General features: G+C 41.3%; 1 protein-coding gene across 1 annotated transcript in view; it reads right to left on the bottom strand.

Moving 5' to 3' along the window:
- Positions 1 to 5,013: 5,013 nt before the first annotated feature.
- ALG13 (ALG13 UDP-N-acetylglucosaminyltransferase subunit) overlaps positions 5,014 to 26,647 on the bottom strand; it is a 29,968-nt gene continuing 8,334 nt past the window's right edge. The window contains exons 10-28 of the mRNA XM_082062199.1: positions 25,500 to 25,581; positions 24,959 to 25,139; positions 23,995 to 24,070; positions 23,182 to 23,290; positions 21,966 to 22,030; positions 20,973 to 21,073; positions 20,079 to 20,206; positions 19,134 to 19,368; positions 18,860 to 18,973; positions 18,491 to 18,647; positions 16,321 to 16,453; positions 15,865 to 15,900; positions 15,677 to 15,732; positions 15,002 to 15,064; positions 14,505 to 14,676; positions 13,382 to 13,504; positions 8,106 to 8,146; positions 7,032 to 7,215; positions 5,014 to 5,890 (exon numbers count right to left, since the gene is read on the bottom strand). Of these exons, the coding sequence (XP_081918325.1) occupies positions 5,625 to 5,890; positions 7,032 to 7,215; positions 8,106 to 8,146; positions 13,382 to 13,504; positions 14,505 to 14,676; positions 15,002 to 15,064; positions 15,677 to 15,732; positions 15,865 to 15,900; positions 16,321 to 16,453; positions 18,491 to 18,647; positions 18,860 to 18,973; positions 19,134 to 19,368; positions 20,079 to 20,206; positions 20,973 to 21,073; positions 21,966 to 22,030; positions 23,182 to 23,290; positions 23,995 to 24,070; positions 24,959 to 25,139; positions 25,500 to 25,581 (2,322 nt within the window). The 3' untranslated portion in view covers positions 5,014 to 5,624. The remainder of the gene's footprint in view (positions 5,891 to 7,031; positions 7,216 to 8,105; positions 8,147 to 13,381; positions 13,505 to 14,504; positions 14,677 to 15,001; positions 15,065 to 15,676; positions 15,733 to 15,864; positions 15,901 to 16,320; positions 16,454 to 18,490; positions 18,648 to 18,859; positions 18,974 to 19,133; positions 19,369 to 20,078; positions 20,207 to 20,972; positions 21,074 to 21,965; positions 22,031 to 23,181; positions 23,291 to 23,994; positions 24,071 to 24,958; positions 25,140 to 25,499; positions 25,582 to 26,647) is intronic.

Raw genomic sequence — 26,647 nt, 5'->3', positions numbered from 1 at the left:
ACTTGTAGAGATGACTCAGTTGCAGTAACTGGCTGTGTACGCGCTCCAAGCTTGTGGCTCTACTAGCTGAACTATTTCATACTTGCTGCAACTCAGCTGATGGAAATCTGGTAAGAAGCAGGGACTTGATCATGTGTAGGAGTTTCTAGATACTGGCCTGCCCTGCAAAATCTAATCCATGATCTTATTTCAGAGCTATAAACTCCTGGTTCAAGGGTTTTATCTTCCTGCCTTATGAGAAAAGCAGTTACCGGGCCTGGATTTGTATGTTGAGTATCTTCCATATATAATACAGTCTTTGGTGTAATTTTATAAAAGAGAAAGGCATCCAGCAGCACCGCAGAGAGAACTGGAAGCTAAGAGTAAAACAAAACAGCTGAGCTAGAAAAATAACTTGCTGTAGGAATTGATTTGGTGTTCTTATGTGACCAAGGGGAAAGCAGAGCACAGGAGCGATAGCAGGCAATAGCCCAGCAGGTAATGCTGCTGGCAGGCAGAGCCAGTGCGGCTTTTCTCTAGAGTATTTATAATAATTACCTTCAATAACAGATGGATTTTACAATTCAAAAAGACTTCAGGAACAGACTCGTGCCTCTATGGAACAGCAGTAACACAATGAATGTTAACAGAGGCTGAATCAGAAGAGACTGACATACTTAAAAACACAAGAATCTCACACCCCAAGGAACAAGAACTACAGGCGATCACCGCTTCTTCCATCCCGCGGTTTCGGAAGAGAGGGGGCCTGGCTCTGAGGCTGTGCATTAGAGCCACAAAATCAGCACGGTGCTTGCATCTAAAGAGAGCATTCCGCAGCGCTGCCAGCTCACGGATCCGTCCTGCACAGCCTCCAGGTGTTCATTTGAGCCCCAGCCTATCATATATAAAAGCATGGTGTGGAAAAGGAGGTGGCAAGCACAACCAGCGCAGACTTGGCTGCACAACTCTGCTGTTCTGTTCTCCCTTTTAATGGCTGAAAACTCATGCACAAAACTAAAGAAAAATTAAAAGAGATTTTAGGAGCAAGTTCTTGCTTTAAAAAAAATCATTATTATGCTACATACTTCACAAGAAGCCAAATAATGAAACAAACAAACAAATCAATCATTTGAAGAAAAATAACTGTTCCCAATAGAAATCAATACTCATGGATTTTTCTGTGCTCCTATTTAATTAAAAAAATGTGGTTGCAAACTATATCCTGCTGCCTCCATTCACAGCAGTTCTGCTGGGCACGAGAAACCCAGAACAAGGGTCTGGTACCAAACTGTAACAGAGCAATAATCAAATATGGCAGAGCAAACATGTCTGGATGATCACCAGGCTGACACTGGGTTTCCCCACAAAAAAGACGCTGAGTCCACATCTTGGCACCTGCAGACCACACATATACTCCCCTACAAAAAAACTCCTCTCACACAAACCCCCAGAAGTCTGTGTCATTTTGATGTGAACTACCTTATAGCGTATGACCAGGCAACTGGCCGTAGCAATTAGGCACTGGAACACTGAACCATTGAAGCAGGAATACGAGTAGCAGCGGGATCCTGCAGCCAGACCTGGTCATCTCCAGATGAGGAAACTGCTCAGTATGAAGCAGGTTAGTGGTGGTTTACGAAGAGCTGTGGCTTTTTTGACAGCTCTTTTAGTAAGTGATATAGAGCTACTGTAGCGCAACACAGCTCTGGAAAGCAGAATTGAAAATAAAGAGTCCAGCATTCACTTAAATTCATGCACTATCGTAAGCTCTTTTGTTGTTAATAAGGTAGCAGCATTTCCTGACCTACAGAGAGCATGTATCAAGTCACAGACATACCTCTGTATATCAAATCCATTTAAAAAGTTAACTGGCCACATGTTAAATATATTATTGCATCAATTAATGTAATTTTCTTGTATATTAAAGTGACCAACATGGCCACAATAGCCATGGCTACTGCTAAAAAACCCAGCTACTTGAAGGGTAAGCAAAAACATGCAAAACCAACTTGACTCCATACCAGAATTATCAGTGTTTCTAATGGAGAGGAGGAGGAAAAAAAAGTTAACTTCAGGAGACAAACTAATACCAGAAGATAAACCACCAACACTTTGCTATGAAAAAAGCAAGGCTGTCTCAGTGACAGCAGAAGAAAGGAGGCATTATTCACAGCTAAAGCCTGAAAAGTGGAAGATATTCGCTTTGGTGCTTGACAGCAACTGTTTAGGATATGACAGATGGCACTCGTGACTGAGGTGGAAACACACTTGATGACTCCATCATGGAGACTGTACTTAAGTCTGTTCCATTTTCAAGTTCATGAAATAAGTCACGTGCTTTGCCGGTTCCTTTAGGAAGTCAGTCTAGTGAACGCTTCTGCAGAGAAAAGAGGAAAATATCCTGTGGTTTCTTCTCCCTTTTCCAATAAATGTCTCTGGAAGTCCAGTGCTCCTCCAGAGGCAGCAATAAAAGACCAAGGTCCTAACTGCCACCAAGTACGGTGTAAAATCAAAAAACCAACCAAATAAACAAAGGCACAACAGCTCATAATCAAATTAGTCATTCAGGGGTCATCTTCATCATGGTTTTTTTACCGGCTCTTTCATCTTGAAAACCCATTATTAAACTGCCAAGTTAAATGTATAGTAATTAGAGATTTGAGGAGACAAAACAAAAGCCAAACTTGCAACCTTCCCAACAGAGCTGCCAGTGAAGCGACAGAGAAAAAAGGGAACACTGAGAAAACCGAGGCTCCCAGCAGCTTCTACAAGATCTAGGCGAATTTATCTAGATTCATTTCAGCCTTCCCCTCTCAAGAACACATTCACTGCCGAAGCTTAGTCCAAGAAAAAATTAAGGAAAAGCGCTGAGGTATGTTTAGGTAAAGAAGCGCTGCACATTTGCACAGCTTCCCTCTCCGCCCTCCTCTTCAGAGCATTTCACATACCCCTTGTTCATAACTCACTGGTAAAGGAGGAAACGCAGCATCACCCTCTCCTTCAACTTCATAGAAAGTTATTGTTTCTTCTGGTCCTTGCGGCTCCTCTCCAGGCCCTGCTACAAACCCATACTGACATTCCTTGTTCACGCCCTGCATCTGGCAGCGGCTGCGGCTGTAGGAGCTTCAAAAACAAGAAAGGAGGTTAAGAATCACCACGGCCTGCACTTTCACCTTGGTTTCCTTACTCACAATTCTTCTCCCATTTGGACAGGCACCAGAAACCCATTGTTTGACACTGTGCCATTAACAGCCAACTCAACCCCCCACCTCTTTGAGAGCAACTTCTGGAAAGAGGTTTATAGTCACTTACCAGGGCCTGCAGGAGAAACTGTCATAGCTCTGATAGCATCTCTTTCCTGGACTGGGGCACAATGCTATTTGAGGACCAACCATGTTGTGCCTGTTTATATATCGAGCAGATCCTCTATGTTTAAAGGGGAAAAGGTGCAATTACCAGGAAGTGTCTCTGAGATGGAACTCACTTGTAGTTTTACCTGTTCAACAGCACAAACTCTCTCCTAACTAGTCTGCAGCAAGGATGAACAGAAAACAAGTAGTGACCTCAGATTTTCAAGGCTTCATACCTTGGCACCCCAAATCCACGGTTGTGGCTCTGAGGAGGATTCTGAGGATGACAGTGTTCGTAAGGTGCCATGTTTCCACCACCCTGGAAGCAGTGAAGTGGTGCAGGGTGCTCCTCATTACTGCCAAAAATAACTTCCCCCCATACTCCCTGCCACAAGGGTAGAAGTAGCTGTAGCTGCTGTACATGATCCAGTGGCAACGCAAGTCAAACAACTCATTCCTAGAACATTTCTGCTCCAGTCTGAGCACTACACATGAGGACAAGCTGCATATTGCTATCAAGAGGACAAGCACATGGAATAACCAAATTTTCTTTTACAGCCCTAATCAGTATCTCAACTCAGGAGGGAAACTAACTGTAGGAAACAAGGGGAAAAGGGACCTGCCATGACTTTCCGCCTTCTCAGAAGAAATTTCTAGCAGAACACTTGGCATTGATGGCTAAAGGTGGTGAGGGGGGGAACACAAAGCAGAGACCTCCAACTCCCATGCAAATCCAAACTCACGGACAACTGTCCCTCTTCTAAACATGAAAGCAAGAAAGCAGCAGTGAAGTTATAACTACTATTAAGTCACTTTAAGCCACAGCAAATGATGGCTTTTTTTATTAAGCTTTTTAACATTTGTCTTCGGTAGGTCAGAAAAAAAAAAATAATGGGAAGGGAAGATGCAAGTGGAAATTTAAGACACCCCAAGTCCACAGCTGTAGTATGTGCACTCTACCTGGCCTCCCTATAGAAAGGGGAGATACTACAACTGGCTGAACTGCTGTTTGTGGGGGAACTGCTGTTGCGACACTGGCTGGAGCGGAGGCAGCAGAATTTGAGGAGAAGCCTGTAGCTGGAGCAGCATAAACACCTGTTGAGGTTGAGACTGCTGCAGAGTTCACCATCACCTGGAAAAGTCGGAGCATTCAGTACACTGCCTCTACAAAGAAGCAAAAGATTTGCTAAATAAGTGTCACTGCTGGTTTTCGGCGCCTCTGGAACTGAGACGGCACAAGCTGCACTTGTCCCCTTGTTTGTTATGCCAGGACAGGGTTCTGCCACCTTGACACCCCAGGGCTGTGGGCAGGACCCAGCTCACACCCACTTTTTGATTTTGCATGTACAGTACAAGTTTCTATCAAGGACAGAGCCATCTGAAAGAATTGCCGTTTACGTGCATGGACTATTGAATGTTTCCTTCCTAAAAAGTTACCAAAAACACAGCTAAAGCTTCCCACTGCACTCCATTCTCATGCTGAAAGCTTTTGCTATAATGCTTTCTCACAGAAGGCTGGAGCAGCCTTCTCCCACACATGAAAACTACAGTTCTTTGGTCCAGGCTGTGGGATGACTAATTGCCAGGAACATAACCTGCCAGTGACAAATGACCACTCATTTTCTTGTGTTCAATGCTTTTATTTTGTGCTGTCAGTGCAAATTAAACACCAAGACTACCACCATTTTTGCAACAGCTTTCACAAAACAAATCTTACAAACATACAGCAATATACAACAGATTGAAACAGTATTCTTATGCTTTCAAGAGTCATGAAGCCTATGCAGAATGAAATGAGAAGAAATACAGCTATTACAAATGTGACCAGTAGTGGTGAAGAAGTTTTGTTTTGCGAAATCTGAGAAAGCCAACCTATTTCACATATTTTCATCCTCTAATGACCCTGTGCCCAATTTCTACCCATAGTTGTAATGGCAGCCTATTTCAGTGCTTAGACATGAACCACATGTCTAAGCGTTCCAGTGCAACCCCTTAGAGGTACATGATGCAACATTCCTTTAGCAATAGTATGTTTTTACACACACTTTATGTTGTCAAATTCAAGTTTTGTATTCCCTGCACTATAGTTTGTGTATACTCTTTTCCTAATTGACCAAAACATCATCATGTCAACTATCACTAACATAACCTAAAGATAAACATGACATTTGAAAGCAGTTTAATCAACTGATCCAGCCCACTAAGTGCAACATTTACAAAACAATATTAACGTAGAGTTGACAAATAAGAAACAAGAGAAAGCAAAGGTAAGAAGTGAGCTCACAGCTCCCAGATTTACATTCCTTGAGGCACATCATGAGGTGCAGGGTTAGGTGAGGCAATATAGCTGACTTGGTGCAGTGGCCCAGAACTTACAGCATTAGCAATTTGTGGAGAATTTCCATACGGTGGATTTACTGGATGCCAGGTACTAACATAGCGATAGGCAGGTACTAAAGAATCAAACCCAGGAAGAGATTGCTGGCTGAAGGGGTCTGACATGACTGGGTAATACACTGGCCCGTAGGACAGGGGTGGAGGCTCTGCATTTTGGAAGTTACCTTAAAAAACAGAATACACACACTTACCATATTTTACCATACCTATGGGCTTTTTATACAGACTTTCATCACCATGAACACAGCATTGTTTTGGTGACCAAAATGGAAAAAAAATCCATTTACATGACAGTTTTATGCCCATATATGTCCCTCCTAACAGGACCCAAAATTATTTTGACCCCTCTAAGTTAGACTAGAGGGCAACTTTCCCATCTTCTCACTAAACCCTGTCCAAGAACTGCTCAGCAGCAACATCCATTGGAGTGGCAGCTTCTTCAAGAGGGACTCAGGTAGAGAGCTAATATGTTCTTCCCTCATTTGATCTCTGATTGTATGATGTTAATCTATGCAAAAGAACCACCCTAGCTGAACAGGCTAAAGCATTATCAGAGCAATAAGCCTGTTTGCCTCTGAGCAAATTTTGTTATGATGCACTCCTTTCCAACACTGACTTGTTTGCCCTGTTTCATAGATTTTAATGAGCTATGTATCTGACCTTTTGGACATCTTTTTTCTCATTTAATACAGTGCTCCTATTTAACATCAAGTGTATCTACAAGCCTGTTACAAAGCTGCTAGGTAATGCTAAGTTTTGCTGTAAATTTTACGCACAGTAGGACACAGCTACCAGTAAGGGCTACTCGGGAGATAACAGCTCAGCATGTTGAGCCTAACGCCAAGGTCTGCAGCATCTCCCTTTTAAAAATTCTTACGGAACAGAAGTACCAATGCCCAGTGCTTGTCAAACTCAACTATCTCCTTTACTTTAAATACGGGCATTCTGTTTTGATACAACTATTTGTTATCAGTGAGCAAAGATGTTCCTTCACAGTTTTAGAAAAAAGTTATCCCAAGTTAAAGGTAGTATACCTAATACAGGCCTAGAAAGGATTACTACTTCCTTTTTATGGCTTTAGAAAGCCCTTGACACATTGGTGGCTGAACCAGTGGCTCTGACATACTTAAAGTAGTATCACAGATAGCAGAGGAACTTGGGATAACCTCTTCCAAAGCTTTATGCCCTCCCAGCCTCATGCTTCCTACAAGACCGCAAAGCCACAGGCAAGAGCAGTCATGCTCTGAAAAGCTATTCCCTCACTTCTCATTAGGTGGTTACAGGTTCTTATACTCAGATACTCACCATTTGCAGGTGTTTCCAAGGGAACCTGGTGGACTTCCATTCGCCCAGCATCAGTGTAGAGCTGAGGTGCTGCCTGATCTAGGACAGGGGCTGGCTCAGCATATGATGGATAAGCTTCCACAGGTGAGGGTGGCACCACTGGCTGTACATACATCATGGGAGGCCAACAGCTCTGATGATAATACTTTGAGAAAAGGAAAAGAAAAAATAGAAGGTCACGCATACAGCCACATACTCTTCATCCCTCCTCCAAATCACTAGTAGTTTCAGATCTACCATTAGGAAGAATTGCACTTTTTCCTTCCCAACCCTTTAAAATACTCCACACACTAGAAAAACCCAATACAGCCTACCAGAAAAGATATGGCAATCCCCGCAGCAATAGCCATCTCAGTTTCATATCACTGTCACGTCAGAAATCTTTACAGAGAAAGAAGATTCCCACTTACGGACTCTTGTATTCAAAAAGATTTTTCCTGTTTCTTCCAATGAATAAGGTGACATGACTACTTCTAATTCCCTGAGCAGCAGTGCTGACCTGCCCATGACTGCTGGCTCAGAGACAGACAACTCTTCAGCAGAGCAAGAGTTCCCAGAACACAGAGAAATGGTGCTAACCGGTTGGAACCCAGCTAACAAGTCCTACAAGACTCAAACCCCTCAAAACTCTCTCAGTGGTCCTTGACGTCTTGTCCGAGTCCATAAATTTTCTTAATAATATCTTAGGTTCCTCTCCTTATATTCAGAGAAAGAACAGTATTTATCCACCATCCTTCACAAAAACAAACAAAAAAAACCCCAACAACAACAAAACCAACCACACACCACAAACTACCACTACAACCCAAAGTAAATCAACCAACCATACATACTAGTGTGCTTCACATCTTGAGTTAGAACTTCACTTCCTGAGCTCTACTTTAATTTCCACCAAGCAAGCCTATACATATTAATAGTCAAGTGCACAGGATGTGCATTTAGCACACTTGGAAGTCTTAAATACATCAGTACATTTGTCAAGAAAAACAGCACCTTTTAAAATTAGTATAGTAACTTGCCTGTACAAGCACTTACTTGCAATCCCAGATTAAAATAATACCACAAGACTTTTGTATCTGAAATTAAAGGAAATGACATTAAAGAGCAGAAAAATATAAACCAAGAAGCAAAAGAAACTTACATACATTAGAAGCATTTTAAGTTGCTCTTACTCAATGAATAAAAGTATTTTAGTGCTACTTTTTTTTTTTAAAGTTTTGAGGGTAAAGAATACATCATTATTATAAATAGTTGTTAAAACTAGTTTATCTTTTTAAGGCAATCCAGTTAATATATTTGTGCAATAGTAAAGCATTTGTCTGACCAAAATATTATCTGACTTCAATGATTACATTAGCTTTAATTTTGGTTTATCCATCTTGATTATTCAAGTGACAACTGTCAGCATTGTTACAAGTCTCCACTGTCTAAGCAACTACGACTTAAGTAATTCTGGCTTCCTATTAAGGCAGGGATTTTATAGGAAAAAGTATTTTATCAAATAAGAAATTGCCTAAGAGCCCCTAAATTAAGTTGACCACTAAAAGCACTCCCTCCCTTCCTGACTACAGAAAAGAGAAATGGGTTGGAAGCAGGCAGACAGCAGGAGCAGCCTTCTCAGACATCAGTGACAATTCATCCCCAATGTACACACATCACATAGACAGTACGTACATACTGCAAATACCTGCACTGGGCTGGCATGAGAGACAACAGGTTAACCCCAGGGAGACTCCACACGGCTTCTGGCCAGGGTTAAGTCTGGCTCTGCCATCATCCCCGTCCTCAGAGCTTTGCTGAGCAATGACCACAGATACACACCAACAGGGACAACACGTGCAGCAATCCTAAGACCTTCTGACCTTGTTTTAGGAGTCCCCCCCAGCTGTTATATCAAGTCAGAAATTGGAGGGAGGGGGAAGGAATAGGAATGTTTCCTTTCTTGCCCTTCCTCACAAGGGTACTCAGTTTCCTGCTTTCTTGCAAGTAGCCTGTTACTTTTCTTGCAAGTAGTCTTCTACTTCTGTCTTCCATGTGTCGAATAATTTGCTTCAAAGCAAATACATGGTACGCTGAAAAGCAATCCCAGATGTGTGGAGGAACTTTGAAACCACGCTCAAAGAACAACAGGGTTTTGAACTTGGAAACACATTTCAAACTGACCAAAACCAGTGAAGCAGTTTTCAACCTTTGAGACTGGCCATTGAAAGCAAAAAAGCACATGTTTTAATCCTGTGATGCAGTTCTGGAACTGTGCATGAGAAAAACTGTTGATTTATCAAATACAGATTTGTTTTAAAGACTCAGGAAGACCAAGTTACCTATTCCACAGCAGTAGGCTTGTACGTGCATGCACGCACACACAGGCTTTGCTTTAAAACTGCTGGGAGCTGAAAAAGAAAGCAGGGAGACAACTGAAAAGGAGCGAGCCACTGAGCTTTAACTGAGCAGCACCTCCAGAGTTACCACATACATCATCTTCCTACCACCACTGCTCCCCCCAGACGAGGGTCTTGGCTCTGCATTGCTCCCCTGTCCACCCACCACACCACACACACCTTCCCAGCCCCATGTTGTCTTTTGCTGCAGGTAGGCACAGCATCAGAAACACAAACCTCAGTACTGAAATACACAAGGGTTTGTTCCCCTGTTGCTGTTGCCAATTCTCAACTCTTTCACTGTTCAGCATATTTGATCAGTGCAACAATCCACACAGCTATTTTAGGAAGTGCACGCAGATCCTTCCTCACATCTAACAGCTGTAAGTTTCCTCCTGAAAAGGCTGGTGATATGGCTGTGACACTGACCATAGCCAGTAAAACATCACAAATAACACCAAGGCCCACATAAGTGCCAATTTCTTAGTATCTAGCTGAAACTACATCTACATTTGGAACTACTTTTTTTTTTTTTTAAAAAAAAACAAAACAGAAAACCTGACTTTGTTCTTCAATGGTTTATGCAAATCTATGCAAAACAAGCATAAGAACTGAATGAAACACCTGCTTCATAGCAGTCATAAAAGTACAAAGGAAGAGCTGGGAGACTGAAGTGACAAACTGATACTGGAAATACTGACATCTGTGGAATGTTGGAACAGAAGCCAGTACAGTAGGAGACCAGTTTTGATTCCTCTTTTAGATATCTGGAAGTCAAATCTTCAATAAACACGACTACCTTATGAAGCAAAAGCTAAGCCAAAAAAAGGTAACTACTCTGACATGAAAATATAAAGACCATGTTGACTATTGATAAAAAAAATCTCATCTTAAAATGTATTAGCACAAAAGCCATGATAAAATTTTTATTGTGCTGACTGGATGCTCTGGTCAATCCTGAGCACTACTGCAGTCTCCGCAACACAGTAATATTGAGCAGTCTTTCATCAACAGCTCGTTCAATTATAAGGGAGCAAGCATGGGCAGGACACCTAAGGTCACCATGTTAATAAACGTGTTTCACAAGCCCTAAACTCCATTAAAAAGAAGATCCAAGAGATATTGAAAAGTGGAACAGAGTGCAGATGTACCAACAAAGAGAGGCACATGGCAGGTCTTCCTCCCAAGTCCAGGACTTCAGTCTGTTGACAAGTCACCCTCCCAATCTATACTGCAAGTGTCTTTAGCAAAGTGCACAGAACTCTAGGTCAAGTGTACCCACATACATTACACTGCACTATGCCAAAGCTTCTGGATTTCTTAACTTAAAGGTCACATAGGTTACACTACAGCAGTATGCAATGCGTTATTGACTACCAATCTTAAAATCCTTAAAAAAAAATTCTAGTCTATGCCAAGAAGTACATGGCCAGTATTGTGTGGAGTGACTCAGCTGAAGAACCACAGGCAGATCCAAAGAGGCTGTTAATCCACATCCACTCCAGATTCTTGTCAGCACACTTAACACCCAATTCTCCCAAGTGCTGAAAGCCTCAGTTAAGGGCATTCAACTAAAGCTGAAAACCATTAACTCTGATGTCTGCATAGTATCATCTAGAGTGACACCAGTGTAGCAGGGAAGTGGGAAACAGAGTATTCAAGATTAACACAACCAAGAACTGACAGCACCTGCAAGAGAGCTGACCTACTGCAGAACACATTAGCAGCACCTGTGAAAGCAGCAGCCCTTTGAGCCCTGCCACGGTGGTTTGGAACAGGCCTTTTTCCAGAGCAACTTCTGACAAGACAAGCATGTTACATGCTAAATGCAACTGAAAATCCAGAGCATTTCAGCCCAACATTGTTCTGCAACCTACCAGATGTAGCTACCTGAACTGTAGACATCAAGAGTAGCTCTATCTTATCTGAAATTAGCCCCCTAGGATTAGCACATTGAGGAAAGTCCCACACAGGGACAACAGAGCTACTTTAGATAGCAACACATTGAATCAAGAATGGAAACAATTTGCCTTACCAAAATATTTTATGTTCCATCTTGAAGTAATAGATTTTGCCATATAACCCAAAAGTTTTACATTCTGATGCAATAAAAGCTACAACTGCCATATACCTGTAATAGAGATAGTCACAAAAAGGAAGAAATCAAATCAGACAGTTATAGAGAAACTACGCTTTTCAAGACAGTGCAAAAAGGAACACTCAGATTTCACAGACCCTATATACACGCAGCCAGTTCTTTTCCTCACTCACCCCTGAACTAAATGCTCCTCTCTGCACCAACAGAGAATATGGGCGATTCAGGAATTTGGACTAAAGGTAAGAAGTCTGATAAAATCATGTCACCTGCTGTTATCCATAGACTGCTATTACAACAAGCCAGCTACGATACAGACTTTCAACATAACCAGCGTACAGGGTCATATTTTAAAATAAGTCAATGCACTCCAGTGTGCAGAGATATATCCACTACTTGAACAAGAAAAACCATAAAGCGCCAGCCAGTTTTGCACTGCTGCTCTTCAGAGCAGGCTATGGCTTCCCTCTAGCTTGGCCTCACTGCTGCCAAACCCAGCTCCCTCCACACTCCCTGCCAGCAAGGGCAGAAATAGCTGAAGCTGTGCCAACACAGGGAACCATAACTGAACTCCAGCCTATATCCAGAGCATTTCTGCTCCAGTCTGAGCACTACACATTAGGACAAGCTCCATCTTGCTATCAAGAGCACAAGAACACTGAATAACCAAGCTTTCTTTCACAGCCCTTCTAAATTTTTAACCCTTCGTGCAGTTTGAGCCAGTGCATTGTCAAAAGACTGAGCAAAGGGACACCCAGGGTAGAGCATTTTCCTATAGCTGTCCAAAACTGCACCATAACTAACAATCCTTATCAACTAAGACAAGACATGGCATCACAGAATAGTTTTGTCCGCCTCTTGAAATGCATGCAGTGATGCAACAGTGGCATGCTTGGGCCTCACAGCATTTCCCACCTAGAGAAAAAGAAGTTACATAGCACAACAGCAAGCAGTACTGCTATTCCTGTAGCTGAGAGGCTTGTAGTAAGGACATTGGACAGCTTGATCTTTGGGTTATTAAACAAAGCTAAATTACAGACTCTATTCATGCCTTGTGTGCCATAAACATGACAGACGGAGAGGATAAATTAATAACAACAAAAAAATCATATGTATATGACTGTTGCACCGCTTACCAAGCATGGCTGGCTGACACAACCTCGCACGGCATGCTGATACTCTTACATTCTAAGAGCAAGTTGACTGAAGATTATGATTTCCAAAATGAAGCCCAAATTCAGCTGATAAAGCTGAAAGCTGTTTCTGAGCTGCTCTGCTGGTAGGTAATACATTGGTCTTTGCACTCTTGTCGCTCAATAGCTAAAAAGTACCTTAAACACTGTCATAATTGATGACAGTATATGAAAAGGTTAAGCGCCCAAGGAAGATGACCTTACACTTTATCCCTGCTTTATGATACTACGGACTGACATCCTGGAGCCTTACAGAAAAACACCACAATATCCCACTGAACTGTGCAACAGCAGGGCTTCATAAATACAGTTGGTTTTGTTTTGTTTTTTTAATCAGTTGTCAGAAAAATGATTACTCCACCAAGAACCAGTATAGAGGCCACGTACCCCCTCCTCCTTGGTATTAATTTCTTTAGGATGCTGTCTAAAGCTGCAGTAATCACCTATTTCAGTCAGATATGAACTTGCTATTCAGAACCAGATATTAAAACATTCTTAGCATAAGTATTTGTAATATTATTCCTCACTCCCTGCGAGCTGCAAAGAGCCATTTTTCTCACTATAGGTATTAAGTTTCCATGGAGAAGATAAGTCAGAAGTGTGCTGAAGAGCAGCAGCAGTAAAAGCACAAAATAGCATCTTTACCTCGAGGCAGATCACTGCCACTGGGATCACAAGAGTAAGGTGGAAGAATGGCACCAGCTTCTCCCACCTCGCTGACTGGAGGAAGAGGAGCTGAGTAAACTGGGAATGGCACTGAAGAAACTACTACAATTAAGAAAGAAACAAAAGTCAAATTGGCAATGGCAGGTCAAATGAACAAGATGCTAAGTTATTCAATTAAGTACGCATCACTTGGTCATCTCAGTGCCCCTCAATACAAGATTCAAAGTCCTCCTCTTTAATAATCACTTTAAAGGAAGCCCAGAAGAAATTTTAAAACCAGGTGACAAGGTTCCAGTCTCACAAGCCTTAACCATATTGTCTCTCTGCAAGCTTCATATTCCATTTGTAGGCAGTTCAGAGAACGGTGCTGACCAAACTTCCGTGCAGAACAGAAAAAAAAAAAACCAGACCAAGGAGAAAAAAGGAGAAGGGAGACAGAACTGAGCAGAATTGAAGGTGGAGGTTTTTCTGGATGCCAAATGAAGAGTTACAGAAGACTTGAAAAGTCCTCTTTATCAGAAGGGAAAAATATGTTTTTCTTAACAGACTTTTCCCAAGAACAAGGTAAACACAGCATTTCAGGTGGTGAGTGCACCACGTGACAAACCACAAATTTGATCTCCTTGCACAGGAGCGAACTAAACACAAAACCAATCGGACATTTATGTGGATCCTGAACCATCACAGCCAGTGTCTCTGTTGAAATGGATAGTAAAGTCCCAGCACAAATATCTCGAGGAAAACTAATGGTATGAAATGGGGAGAAGGGACCTGCCATGACTTTCCACCTTCTGAAAAGAAATTTCTAGCAGAACACTTGGCATTGATGGCTAAAGGTGGTGAGGGGGGAACACAAAGCAGAGACCTCCAACTCCCATGCAAATTCAAATTCACGGACAACTGTCCCTCTTCTAAACATGAAAGCAAGAAAGCAGCACTGGAGTTATAACTACTATTAAGTCACTTTAAGCCACAGTAAATGATGGCTTTTTTTATTAAGCTTTTTAACATTTGTCTTCGGTAGGTAGGAAAAAAAAAAATAAATATGGGAGGGGAATATGCAAGACACCCAAAGTCCACAGCCGTAGTATGTGCACTCTACCTGGCCTCCCTATAGAAAGGGGAGATACTACAACTGGCTGAACTGCTGTTTGTGGGGGAACTGCTGTTGCGACACTGGCTGGAGCGGAGGCAGCAGAACTTGAAGAGAAGCCTGTAGCTGGAGCAGCATAAACACCTGTTGAGGTTGAGATTGCTGCAGAGTTCACCATCACCTGGAAAAGAGTCAGAGCATTCAGTACACTGCCTCTACAGCTGGCTTTGAAAAAGGCTACAAAAATATCACTTAGTTCAAAAATTCTCACTTCACAAAATGCATTTTGGAAGTCCTAGCTGTAAAGGCTTGAAAATACCAGTTTAGAGTTGCAGACACCTGCAAGGCACCTTCTCACCCTCCTGGTTTGCTTGTATTTATAGGGAATTGTATTAAATGCTACAAGATGCTGTAAGGGGTAGGTACAGGGACCCCATAAACTGACCCATACCGAACAGAGTGGTCACCTCTTCAGAGGCCTGCTGCAATAAAGTACTAGATACTACCTTCTGGGGATAGCTGAAGGAAGCCACTCCATCTTGAGGTGACACAGAGACCGGCCCTTCTTCCTGAAGGGATTCCAAAGCAGAGTATGGTCCATTTAAGAGGTAAAAAAAGTCACAAGGCACACACACAACACCCCTTAATAAAAAAATATTTACGGACTAGGCACACACATAGAGGATCTTTTGTAACTTGAGCAAAAGCAGTTTTATTCTGACACGCACAGGACTGACTTTCACACCCGCTGTGGACCAGAAAGTGACTAAAGATTCAGTTTCAGATGAAAAAGAAAACATTCCAAAGTCAGTTCTATCAGAGGTGAGATCTCTCCAGTCCCACAACGGAGGAATACTACTAACTGGAATAGGACTTGAAGTACTGTCTGGAGCAGAAAAAGAAGAAAAGAACACTCAAATACAAATTCTGTCTTTGCAAAGGGGAAGGTGAAAAATCATTAACATATCTACTACAATCCAGACTGTACCTGCAGACTCAGATAAAAACCTCACCATTTAGGGAGGAAAAGGGGGGTGAACATATAAATGAAGCCATAATTCTGTACTTCCAAAACAGGTCTCTGACTTACTACATTAAGCCTGCATCCAAAGACAGTTTCTGTAAAGAACACCAAACACTTCAAAGATTCCTAATATAAACAGACAGTGACAAAAGCTTACCAAGTTTGCTGTAGGTTCTGCTGAACCAAATACTGTTGCAGTTTCACAGTCAGGATCTGGAGGGCATCAGCAAAATAAATTGAAAAAAGTCACATTAAACCTAATCCTTCAGAAACTTATAAAAAGATCACCACGAATGCGTTACATTCACCAAGTGTTCTATCAGCATAGACTAAAGTTTTACTTACCTGGAGGTGCGTAGATATATTCTTCATGACATTTCCCTACAGGGGAGAGAATAGGAAGCTTTGATTAAAGAGAAAAAAATAAGCTTAAAGTTAGCACAATTACATTTCAGTGCATCCACTAACAAGCTGCTTTCAGTATCATCTTGTTTAGAGCACGAAAGGGAGAGAAACACTCAAGATCTGCTTATTTTGTTATTTCACCAAGTATCAAGGTTGCCATTACCATGCAATGTTAAGCAGCAACTTGGCTTGCTACGGACCTACACCATCACAAGGGTGATGGCTAGCAAGCTTAAACAGAAGTGACACCTTTCTATCAGACAAGGAAGAAAAGTAAAGTGCTCACATGCACATTCAAAGATCAAAATAAACAGGTATTTAGGAGATGTAAGAAACCTGCTTTAACAAACAAAACCTGTTTTTTCCTTTTCACTCACTAATCCTTTAAGAACTCACCATTTTCACTTGTTTCTTCTTCCTCCTCTGAGGAATTCAGGGTTTGCTTGTTAGATGGAACAGAGTTTGGGCCTCTCCTTGCTACCCAAAATCCTGCTGGGCCATGGACAATAGGACCAGGGCTACCCTGGCTCTAAAAAGCAAAGTCAGAAGTGTGCATTTAGAATAAGTTTAAAGATTTTCCACGTTCTAGACACACACACACACACGTAGAAATGGGCTGGCAGACCAAACCTGCTGCAACAGCAACTAACTACAATTGCCATTTGTGTGTCCATTCCCATGCACCTTGATGGCCACAAAACAGCTGCAGACACATTTCTTTCCTTTGCCTTTTGTTCTGCCTAGCATACTTAAAGTAATCTATTTTTTAAGACCTACCACTGTCCTACGCAACAGTCAAGTTGCTCCCTCACAGAATCTACCCAGCTTCATCTCAAGCTCAAATAAAACCGAAAAGGAGGAAACAGACCCCAGAGAACAGCCAAGACTGCTACCCTCCAACATACACTCCTGCATTCCTCATCCTGGAGCACTCCCACCACACCCTCAGCAGATCAGTTCATCCAAATGCTCCCATCATCATGGAAAAATGTTCTCTTTAGTCACAATTAGTAAAACCCACGTGTGGCTGCTGGCATAGACACCACTGCCTGCACTAATTTGACCTATGCAGGCAAAGCCTCTTTCAGAGAGCAGCATCCCATCCAGGTTTCCCACAGGACTCCTTTAACACTTCACATGTCCTTTGTCTTTGCACTGAACTGAGTCCTTAGCTGCACTACAAATTAAAACAGAGAGTTCTCTAAAGCAGGAATATAGATTGAGACATTCAAGCAAAGGAAGTTGATTCACTCTTTTGTGATGGCTAAAGGTGACAAAATTCTCCTCAGAAGACATGGTGACTATGAGACCGATAAAGTGCTCAGAGAGGCTTGTGAGCTTTCCCAGGTTGAAGCAGAAGTGGTAACTCAGAAGATTCTCCCACCAGGCCTCCAGTAGGATGGCAGTTTCCTGCGAGACGCATCTTTCCCCAGGAAATGTTACATTCCTTTACTAAACAAGACAAGGAAGAGACAGAAAAGGCTTTGGCATCGACAAGAACAAAGTCACTGAACAAACATGAAAAACTGTTAATTAGGAGCTGCAGGTATCTGCTCTCACAAAGGAGAGGAAAAGCCAGTAAACTGAATTGATTTCATGTCAAAAAAGGAAGTGCAGGATTATCTGTCCTTATTCCTTGACACACGAGGAGGAAAATCAAAGCAAAGATTACAGATCTAGAACATGAGGAGAAGTTAAAAACTGGCTGCTGCTGAAACAGCTCAGAGCAGGTATCCTCTCTCATTTAAACACAAGTCTAACATTTGTTAAGTTCACTGTTTGACACAGTAAAAAGAAACACAAACCTACCATGTTCTGTTGGTTTGTTTTCAAGATCTGCTTTCCTATTCAGGTACCTAAATATCAACTGACTTTTGTAGCATATCCAGCTTTGTACTAAGCTTAGATTAAAATAAATGCTTTTCTTTTATTTGTAAAGTCTAAGAATACACTGTGCTACTTTATCCACAACCCCACAGAAAGCCTGGTTTAGGAGAAAATTCCAAAAAATTTCATGTCTGCAGCAGAAGAAACTGCTTCAGGAACAACATGCGAGCTGAAACCATCGCAACTATGAATTCACAGGAACAACCCAGACTATTGCTATACAGTTTCTGAATACAGTTACACAAACGATAAATTACAGTGTTGCAAACAAGTCAAAAGCTTCCTCTCACAATCTTTAGAGCGAGACAGACAACCACACCAGGAAGGGATTTCTGATTTGTTTTCAAACTGCAACAGAAAGGAGAAATGTGGCCCTACTTCTATGAAAATACACTGAAGAGAAAACAAGTGCTGCCAGGGAAGGGACAGAGAAAAAGGGAACACTGAGAAAACCAAAGCTCCCAGCAGCTTCTACAGGATCTAGGGTAATTTATCTAGATTCATTTCAGCCTTCCCCTCTCAAGAACACATTCACTGCCGAAGCTTTGTCCAAGAAAAAAATTAAGGAAAAGATAAAGTGCTGAGGTATGTTTAGGTAAAGAAGCGCTGCACATTTGCACAGCTTCCCTCTCCGCCCTCCTCTTCAGAGCATTTCACATACCCCTTGTTCATAACTCACTGGTAAAGGAGGAAACGCAGCATCACCCTCTCCTTCAACTTCATAGAAAGTTATTGTTTCTTCTGGTCCTTGCGGCTCCTCTCCAGGCCCTGCTACAAACCCATACTGACATTCCTTGTTCACGCCCTGCATCTGGCGGCGGCTGCGGCTGTAGGAGCTTCAAAAACAAGAAAGGAGGTTAAGAATCACCACGGCCTGCACTTTCACCTTGGTTTCCTTACTCACTTGCAACTCTTCTCCCATTTGGACAGGCACCAGAAACCCATTGTTTGACACTGTGCCATTAACAGCCAACTCAACCCTCCACGTACCACCATTCTCCCCACCTCTTTGAGAGCAACTTCTGGAAAGAGGTTTATAGTCACTTACCAGGGCCTGCAGGAGAAATTGTCATAGCTCTGATAGCATCTCTTTCCTGGACTGGGGCACAATGCTATTTGAGGACCAACCATGTTGTGCCTGTTTATAAATCGGGCAGATCCCCTAAGTTTAAAGGGGAAAAGGTGCAATTACCAGCAAGTGTCTCTGAGATGGAACTCACTTCTAGTTTTACCTGTTCAACAGCACAAACTCTCTCCTAACTAGTCTGCAGCAAGGATGAACAGAAAACAAGTAGTGACCTCAGGTTTTCAAGGCTTCATACCTTGGCACCCCAAATCCACGGTTGTGGCTCTGAGGAGGATTCTGAGGATGATAGTGTTCGTAAGGTGCCATGTTTCCACCACCCTGGGAGCAGCGAACCGGAGAGCGCCCTGAAGGAACACTGTGCTGTAGCCGGGGTGGAAGAACTGGCTGACCCCTGGTATAAGCCACAGTCATAAAGACTTCCTTTCCACGAACTTTCTTAAGCATTCTCTTCCTTGTTTTCATATCCATTTCTGCAGTTTCAGTTGAGGACAGAAAAAAGAGATATTTACACCTTAAATAGCTCACTCCAGATCTACGTTCTCTTTATCATTTGGGAAGAGTCAGTATTTGGATACACGGAAAAGACACAGCCAGTGGCCTATCCCAGAAAAGGTGTATTTCAACTTTTTACCCTTATTTTGAAAGCTCAAGTGGGCATTCTAAGTTACATGCAGAATACAAGCAACTCACATGTGAATACCTTTCCAGCTTCAGCTAATCACACCGCTACTCTCAGTGTTTAAAATCTTTTTATGAAGGCTGCATTTATTTATTACAAAAAAAAAATCCAAATCAAACAAATACGATCCGTAACTAATTGGCTGGGGAAGCCCTAATCCATCCATGCATCACAGCTAAGGCCAAATCAGACAAGCTTTTTGGTTCACAGACTTGGTTTTGATATGTGCTTCTCAAGCGCCAGTTTTTTCCTGGCTAATTTTGAGCAATTCCAACTTTGCTACGTATTTTCAATGGATATTCTCTTTTGCAAAGGCAAATTCATACCTCTGTCTGAAGCTCACTTTACATCAAACTCCTGCAGTGACCACATTTTATATCGCAGGCTTAATTGAGTTACTTCCCACATCAAAGGACTGCTACTGTCAAAACTGTCATAAGCATCTCCCCAACTCCGCCTGGGCCCCCAGGGAAGGAATGCTTGTGGAAACCTTGTACAAACCTATTCCTGAGAAGTATCCACCTGATATTTTATGATAGGTTCCTCCTTTTCGGCTGGGAACCATATTCCAAGCAAGGACAGGTGCCACTTGTGTCACTGGTTTTAAGTTTGCCAAAGGAACTGTATGCCTACACACAGAACACTGATGTTAGCAGTGCCACAAGGATACACTGCGCAGAACTGCACGACAACATTAAGCTGAGGCAACACTAAGAAGAAAATAGAAAAATCCACAAAGTTAAGAGTGTAGGGAGCTTGCAGAAACAACAAAAACCCAATCCGTTTCTCTGACAACAAGTACATGTTACTGATACTTGTTTAATAAAACAGGCAAGCTAGGATTTAGCCTCAACACTATTGACTGCCTGGGTCAAGGCTTCCTGCCCTGCACTTGTACACCTCCAGAGGTACACCTGAAAGTATTTGACAACACAGGATTTTTGTAATATGTCATCAAGCTGAATACTTGGTTTGGAAAAGGGTGAATGCCTTGAACAGTAAAAGTGGAAAAAGTGATTAGACTCAACAGAAGTGCCAATTATTTGAGTACAACATAAAAACTCCAGAGAAACCAATGGCAGAGGGTAGTTTGCTATCCTTGAATTAAGCCCAACTGCAAAGATCAATTCCACATTCCAGAGAAGAAAGAGCAGCAAGATTCCACAGAAAGCATTACAATAATGATTTTGGTCATTAGAAACCAAAGAAAAAGAATTTCCTGCAACATTCTATTTGAAGAATAAGAGCCAACAAGGAAGCAAAGCCTCACTTTATTGTATTTAAAAGCCTACATTGTCTCTTTAAAGTACCTTAACAATCCTACTCTAAACATCTCTGAATATATAAACTCAACCAGAAAGAGTTCAAACACAAAGTCATCACCAGACTGCTTACTTTTCTGCCAGCTCCTCAACGAAGACAGTCAACGTGCTGCCATCCTGTCCGACTTCCTGGATATGAGCGTTATAATACTTACCTCCAGGCTCCAGACGTACCTGCAGAGAGAACAAGAGTAGCTCTAAAAAAGCCAAACTGTATCAAGGGATTCAAAATACTGTCTACAAACCACTATCAGCAAAGGCTGCTCCCAGCTGATCCTACATTACAGAGCTGGCTCAAGAGTCTCAAATACTTCTTCAAAATAGCAGGCAAAATAAAGAGCACTGTACTAACTCCAGGGAGGAAGGAGGAAAAAGCAAAAAAGGCAGTCTTGTGAGTGACCGAGACATAAGAAAATACCTGCTTTCTAACTTACTTTTATACACTATGCCAAGCAGGTAAGTTCCAAGGAAGACCACTATTTAAGAACTTCAGAAGAATATAAGATAAAATAGGAAATTGGAAAGCTCTGCTCAACTAGAAACAAGCCCCTGAGCACTACCTCAGTGATTAAAAAGAGCACCCTCACTACCAACATCGGGATACAAAGAAAGCTGACCTTCCTTTCAGCATTCCCTGGCCACGTCATGCTACCGCTCCCTTTTTAGCTCTTTCCTTTCTATTTTATGGAAATATTTGCTGCCTTACTGTTGAGAAGCAGAAGGCTGTCTAGAGTTGTAGCTGACCCCCAGAGAAAATCTAATAGACAATGTCCTCAAATTCACACTCTGTGCATTTTGAGGTCTCAGTCTGGAACTTCCACATTCATGGAATGCGTATCACTGGTTCGTAATCAATTTCCAAGCAGCTTTTCCTTCACACTACCCAACGTTTAAACATACATTTTTCAAAAGAAATTAAATTTAAAAGTCAGATTAATAGCTACAAGGAAGAGAATGAGAAAAGCCTCGGAAAATTCTATGAAGTCATATCATTTTATGGCTTGCCATACTCCATTTAAAGCAGTCTTAATAGTTTATCATAACTGAGTCTCCTTTGAGTACTAACCTGACACTTGTCTCCTAAATAGTACTGTCTCCCAGCAAACACCATGTAGTCACTTTTTTGAAGCTCTAAAAATAAATGAATAAACAAATAAAAAGGAAAAAGCCTTTAAACTGCTGTTCTTTCTGCATGTATCCTACAAGTACTTCATGACAACATCCAACTACAAATTATAGGCCAATTGAGTTCAATATATCCTATGCATACCTGAACACTCCCCATATTAATGGTGAAGTAACTGTAGATGTTCTTACAATAAACCAATACCACACTAAGACACAGGAGATCAACAATATCCAGGTAATGCAGTAAGTACCACTACTACTTCAATACTACAATGTCTTTTGTGATGGTACCAAGTTAATCCTGAACGTAATACTAATGCTGCTATTAAGAATGTTGCATGTTATACAGGTAAAACTAACATTGTCTAAAGTCTCCTTGCTGCTAGATTTCAGTAGGTTTTTCTCCACTTTGCCTGGATTATCTGCACATCAGTACTCTACACAGATAATTAGTTACTATGTTTCAAAAATTTTAATGACCCTCATTATTGCTTATCCAATTGTAAAATGCTGGAGTTCTTCAGCACACAAAGCATCTCAGTAAGTCACTACTTCAAAACTACTTTCTCAGTAACTTCTTGCTTTACAGATCAGCAAGAGCGTATGCCACAAAGCAGCAACCTATCCCAAGTCATGAAGACCGTGAAATCTCTCCAGATTGTTCAAGCCCAGGAAAGCTGGGAAGCAAGAGAAAACTCATCTCATCTGACAGATCTCAATGCTAAATTTGAGATCTTCATTACTGCACAACTCAGAAGACAAAATCATGCTTTAAAAAAGCAGTCATCCATGCACACACGCTGCAACAAAAAACTCAAATTTGAATGACTCCCAATAAAACAGAATGGTAATGCAGCATTCCAAACTCTGCTTAGAGTCCTCATATTTCCTGTACTATAATAAATAAGTAGCAGCAGTCAGATTTTTAGCAACCTTATTGCCCTTATAGAATGTCAGAAGCAGTATATTTCGTACTTATTTAAATGAGGCCAAGAAACCAGCTACTAGCAAGAAGATGTACTACAAGTATCTGCTGGGTTAACCAGCATCCTTTACATTTCAGCAGTAAAGAAACAGGTGTCATAGCCCTCAGATTCATAAATTTAAAACTGAGTCTAGTACAGAAAGAGTTGTTTTCTCCTTTTTAAAAATACCTTTTCTGCTGTCCAGCCAAACATCAAACTCCACATTTCGATAAATTTCAGGGTCCAGTGCCTTTAGGACTTTATAAGGAACAGGCATCTTTGATGGATTTTCTGGAAGCTAAAAAGAGTTGAAATGGAGCATTAACAAGCGCATTTAACACGTTCAGCACAGTCTCTGTCCTGCCAGCACCTGCAGACCTTTCTAAGATGTACACGCTGTTTTCCAAAATTTTCACTTCCACTATATTTGCCCAAAAACTAGTGCTCGTGAACATAAAAACACACTTAGGCGTTCAGAACCTGAACAGACAGACTTCAGAAAGGGTTAGAAACATGTTCAAGTGCAATATTTGGCATCTTCTTTACTCAAAAGGAGTCAAAAGAAGCTGACCAGAACAACAAAGCCATAGCTTCAAAAGTTGTTGGGAATTTCAGTTGCTGTATCTGAAAACAGGTTTCTATAGAGTTTCTAAAACAGCTCCAAAGTGATTTATACTGTGTTCAAACCAGAAGTGAACTGATTAAAACCATTTATGGGAAAAACAAGCAGCAAACTTGGAAATACTTGCTAAGCTCCATCTTCAGGTGAAAAAAAATATTAGCTAGAAAAGAACAAGCTAAACTCAGAAAGGCAAAAGCCTTATCAAATTTAATAGAAGCTCAAGGGCAAAACCAAAAGAAAAGCAGATGCAAGAAATAAGCCATCTGCTTTCCAAAAAGTCATTTTTAAAAATAAATTGAAAATAGGGTTTAGCCCTAACAAGGGTAACATCATACAACAAAAATGACCCACCATAAGGAATTCTTCCCTAACTGACAAACCTTTTCTTCTTCAATGGCTTGTTTGAACTTATCTTCCTGCGGATTGTCAGTATCATTGCCTTCCCAGTCGTCCACTCTAAGTAATTGAAAATAAGATTACCAAAGATACCATGCATCATTTCTAGGCAGGATTAAAAACAACCAACTGTTCACACAATCTGGAAAAGCGCCATGGTGCCATCAAGTGGTAGATTTCACCTTAAACACTAACCACCGTTGGGAAGCAGTACAGGACAACCCTTTTTCAAGTTTCAAGAATGTGACCTTTACTTGTTCCAACACCCACCGCTACCGAGGGCTACTGCTGCCATTAGGAAAGGCTGAAGATGATCCCACTGACTGGTTAAACTCTTGCACTGTCAAGTACAACGAGACACACTCTGTTTTAAGTCCTATCAAAGCAATGCCACCTGCAAGCATTCAGTCAGGCCTTTTCTAGTGACTTGAACAACACACGATACAAGGGTTTCTATGGGTACGTTCTGCCTGTTCCCCTCATCCCCAGTGATTCAACAGACTTGAATGATGTCACCATTTAATAGTCTATTCGGGGTGCAATTCCATTAAAAAGGACAAACAAGAAAATAAAGCAGAGCTCATTTTCTCAATACGCTATTGCCTCTGCAGAGCTATAGAGGTTTAGAAGAGTAATGACAGCTTCTCACATAAAAAACAACTCTCATGACATAAGGAACAATTTTATTTAAACAAAAGCTGTCATTTCACAGGGCAACACATAACGCAGCCAGCAGCAGAGGATGTTCAATTACGTGACACTTCCCAGCTCCAAGGAAAACACGCTCTCTTCCATAATACACTTCACGTTTGCATTATGAGACAGGAAAAAAAGAAGAGTTAATATCCCATGAACACTCAAAGAAACTTAAAAACTTTGCAAAGAACAACTTTTCCAACTTTTTTCTTTTGCTTCCCTTTTACCACATCCCCGTTCCCAAAATATTACCTCTTTTCTGATGGATTTCTGGACACTTTTTCATGAAGACAATCAAAGTTTGCATCCTCACTTCCTACACAGCCAGTGTTTCTGTTCTTCTTGGATCCACTTCGAAACACCTCAACTGCAGACCTTAATTCTTCCTCATCCATGCCAAACACATCTTTGTACAGGATCTCATATAATACAGCTGGACAAATCAACACAGAACTCAAAACAAATTAAGATAATACCAGATCCATAAGAACAGCTGCAATTTTCAAGGTAAGCACATTTTCAGATATTATCTGCTGTTACAAGGCTCTAGTTATATTAAATCAAAATAAGTAGAGGATCATAAAATAATTTGGATGGGAAGAAGTGACCTCTGGAAGTCATTTGGAACAATAACCCACTTAACAGATAGAATAATGAGTATATGTATATATTCATATACAACAAACGAGCTTCCACCTCTCTCCTCCCCACCGCTGAAAACCAAAACAAACACTGCCTATAAACTTCTGAAAACACATAATTCTCTTCCACAGAAAAATGATTTCAAGTTTACCTTGGCAAATAGCAGCATTTTCCTGGAATTGTTTTGTATACACAGAGTCATAATGGCCATTGCCGGAACAGCACAGTAAAATCTGGGAAAATAAAAATAAGGCTGGCTTTAAGGCTGTAATTATGTAAAACCTAATGTTTCCTATTTGATATCCTAGTTCAAGACTACATTATTCTTTCATTCTACAGGTGACACCACCTTATCAAGAAAACAATAAATATTCTCAATATAAATACAAAAAACTGTAGAATCAGCTTAAAACTGAATTCTACGTAAAGTCTCCAAATAATTTTGTCTATCATACAAACTATCAATTTGTACATCGTACTGTATTAAACATGAAATAAGAATTTGTTTCCAGCATACCTCTGAAACTACCAGTTTTTCAAGAGGCAAAATAAATACAAGCCATTAAACACAGGACCCCGAGATACACTGTCCAGTATCAAAGGCATATTTTACCCTTCCCTACCTGAGGATCTCAAAGAGCATCTACTCCTCTAGTCCTCAACAAAGCCCTGCTTTTAATAAGCAATATTCTGCTGCCTTTTGAAGACACATGCTTTCTGCAACATAAGCAATGCTATACCATCAAACCCCATGTTAGCATGTGACCACAGCCAACTGCCAGGGCTTTTAATTCAGTGTGCACCATGTCTTCTGCCAACACAAGCTCTCATCTCATAGCGAGAATGAGCAACACCAGAAAGAGTTGCTGCCTTTACATGCAGCCTAATGACAGGCAGCTGTCAACACTTAATGAGAGCTGTGGCAGTAAAGCCTTCGAGGACAAATATGGATTGAGACCACACTGCTTGATTTTTAAAGTTAGATCATTTTGGAATTAGATTAAGCTACACAGGAAACTACACTGAAAAATAAATAAGCACATGTCAACAAAGAGAGTAATACTAACCAACAGAGAAGAACAGCTGTAGCAGCACAGATTTCAGAGCAGACTAGCCACTTTGGCAAATATAGTAGCCCATGCTGAAATCCATACCGCAGCAACTTCACTGGCCTCGTGCCTGAGCTAGCCACATAATTGCGTGGGCACATCTACACAACCGCAGAAAAAACAGGAGGGGTCCAATACAGTATCCCTCCTTTATGTTCCTTTTGTGCCCAGCAGTAATTCTTGTGTAGAT

The sequence above is a fragment of the Streptopelia decaocto genome, assembly GCF_964273445.1.
Source record: "Streptopelia decaocto genome assembly, chromosome: 10".
Classification (NCBI taxonomy): domain Eukaryota; kingdom Metazoa; phylum Chordata; class Aves; order Columbiformes; family Columbidae; genus Streptopelia; species Streptopelia decaocto.
The sequence above is the reverse complement of the archived record's forward strand: the minus strand, read 5'-3'. Positions and strand labels throughout refer to the sequence as shown.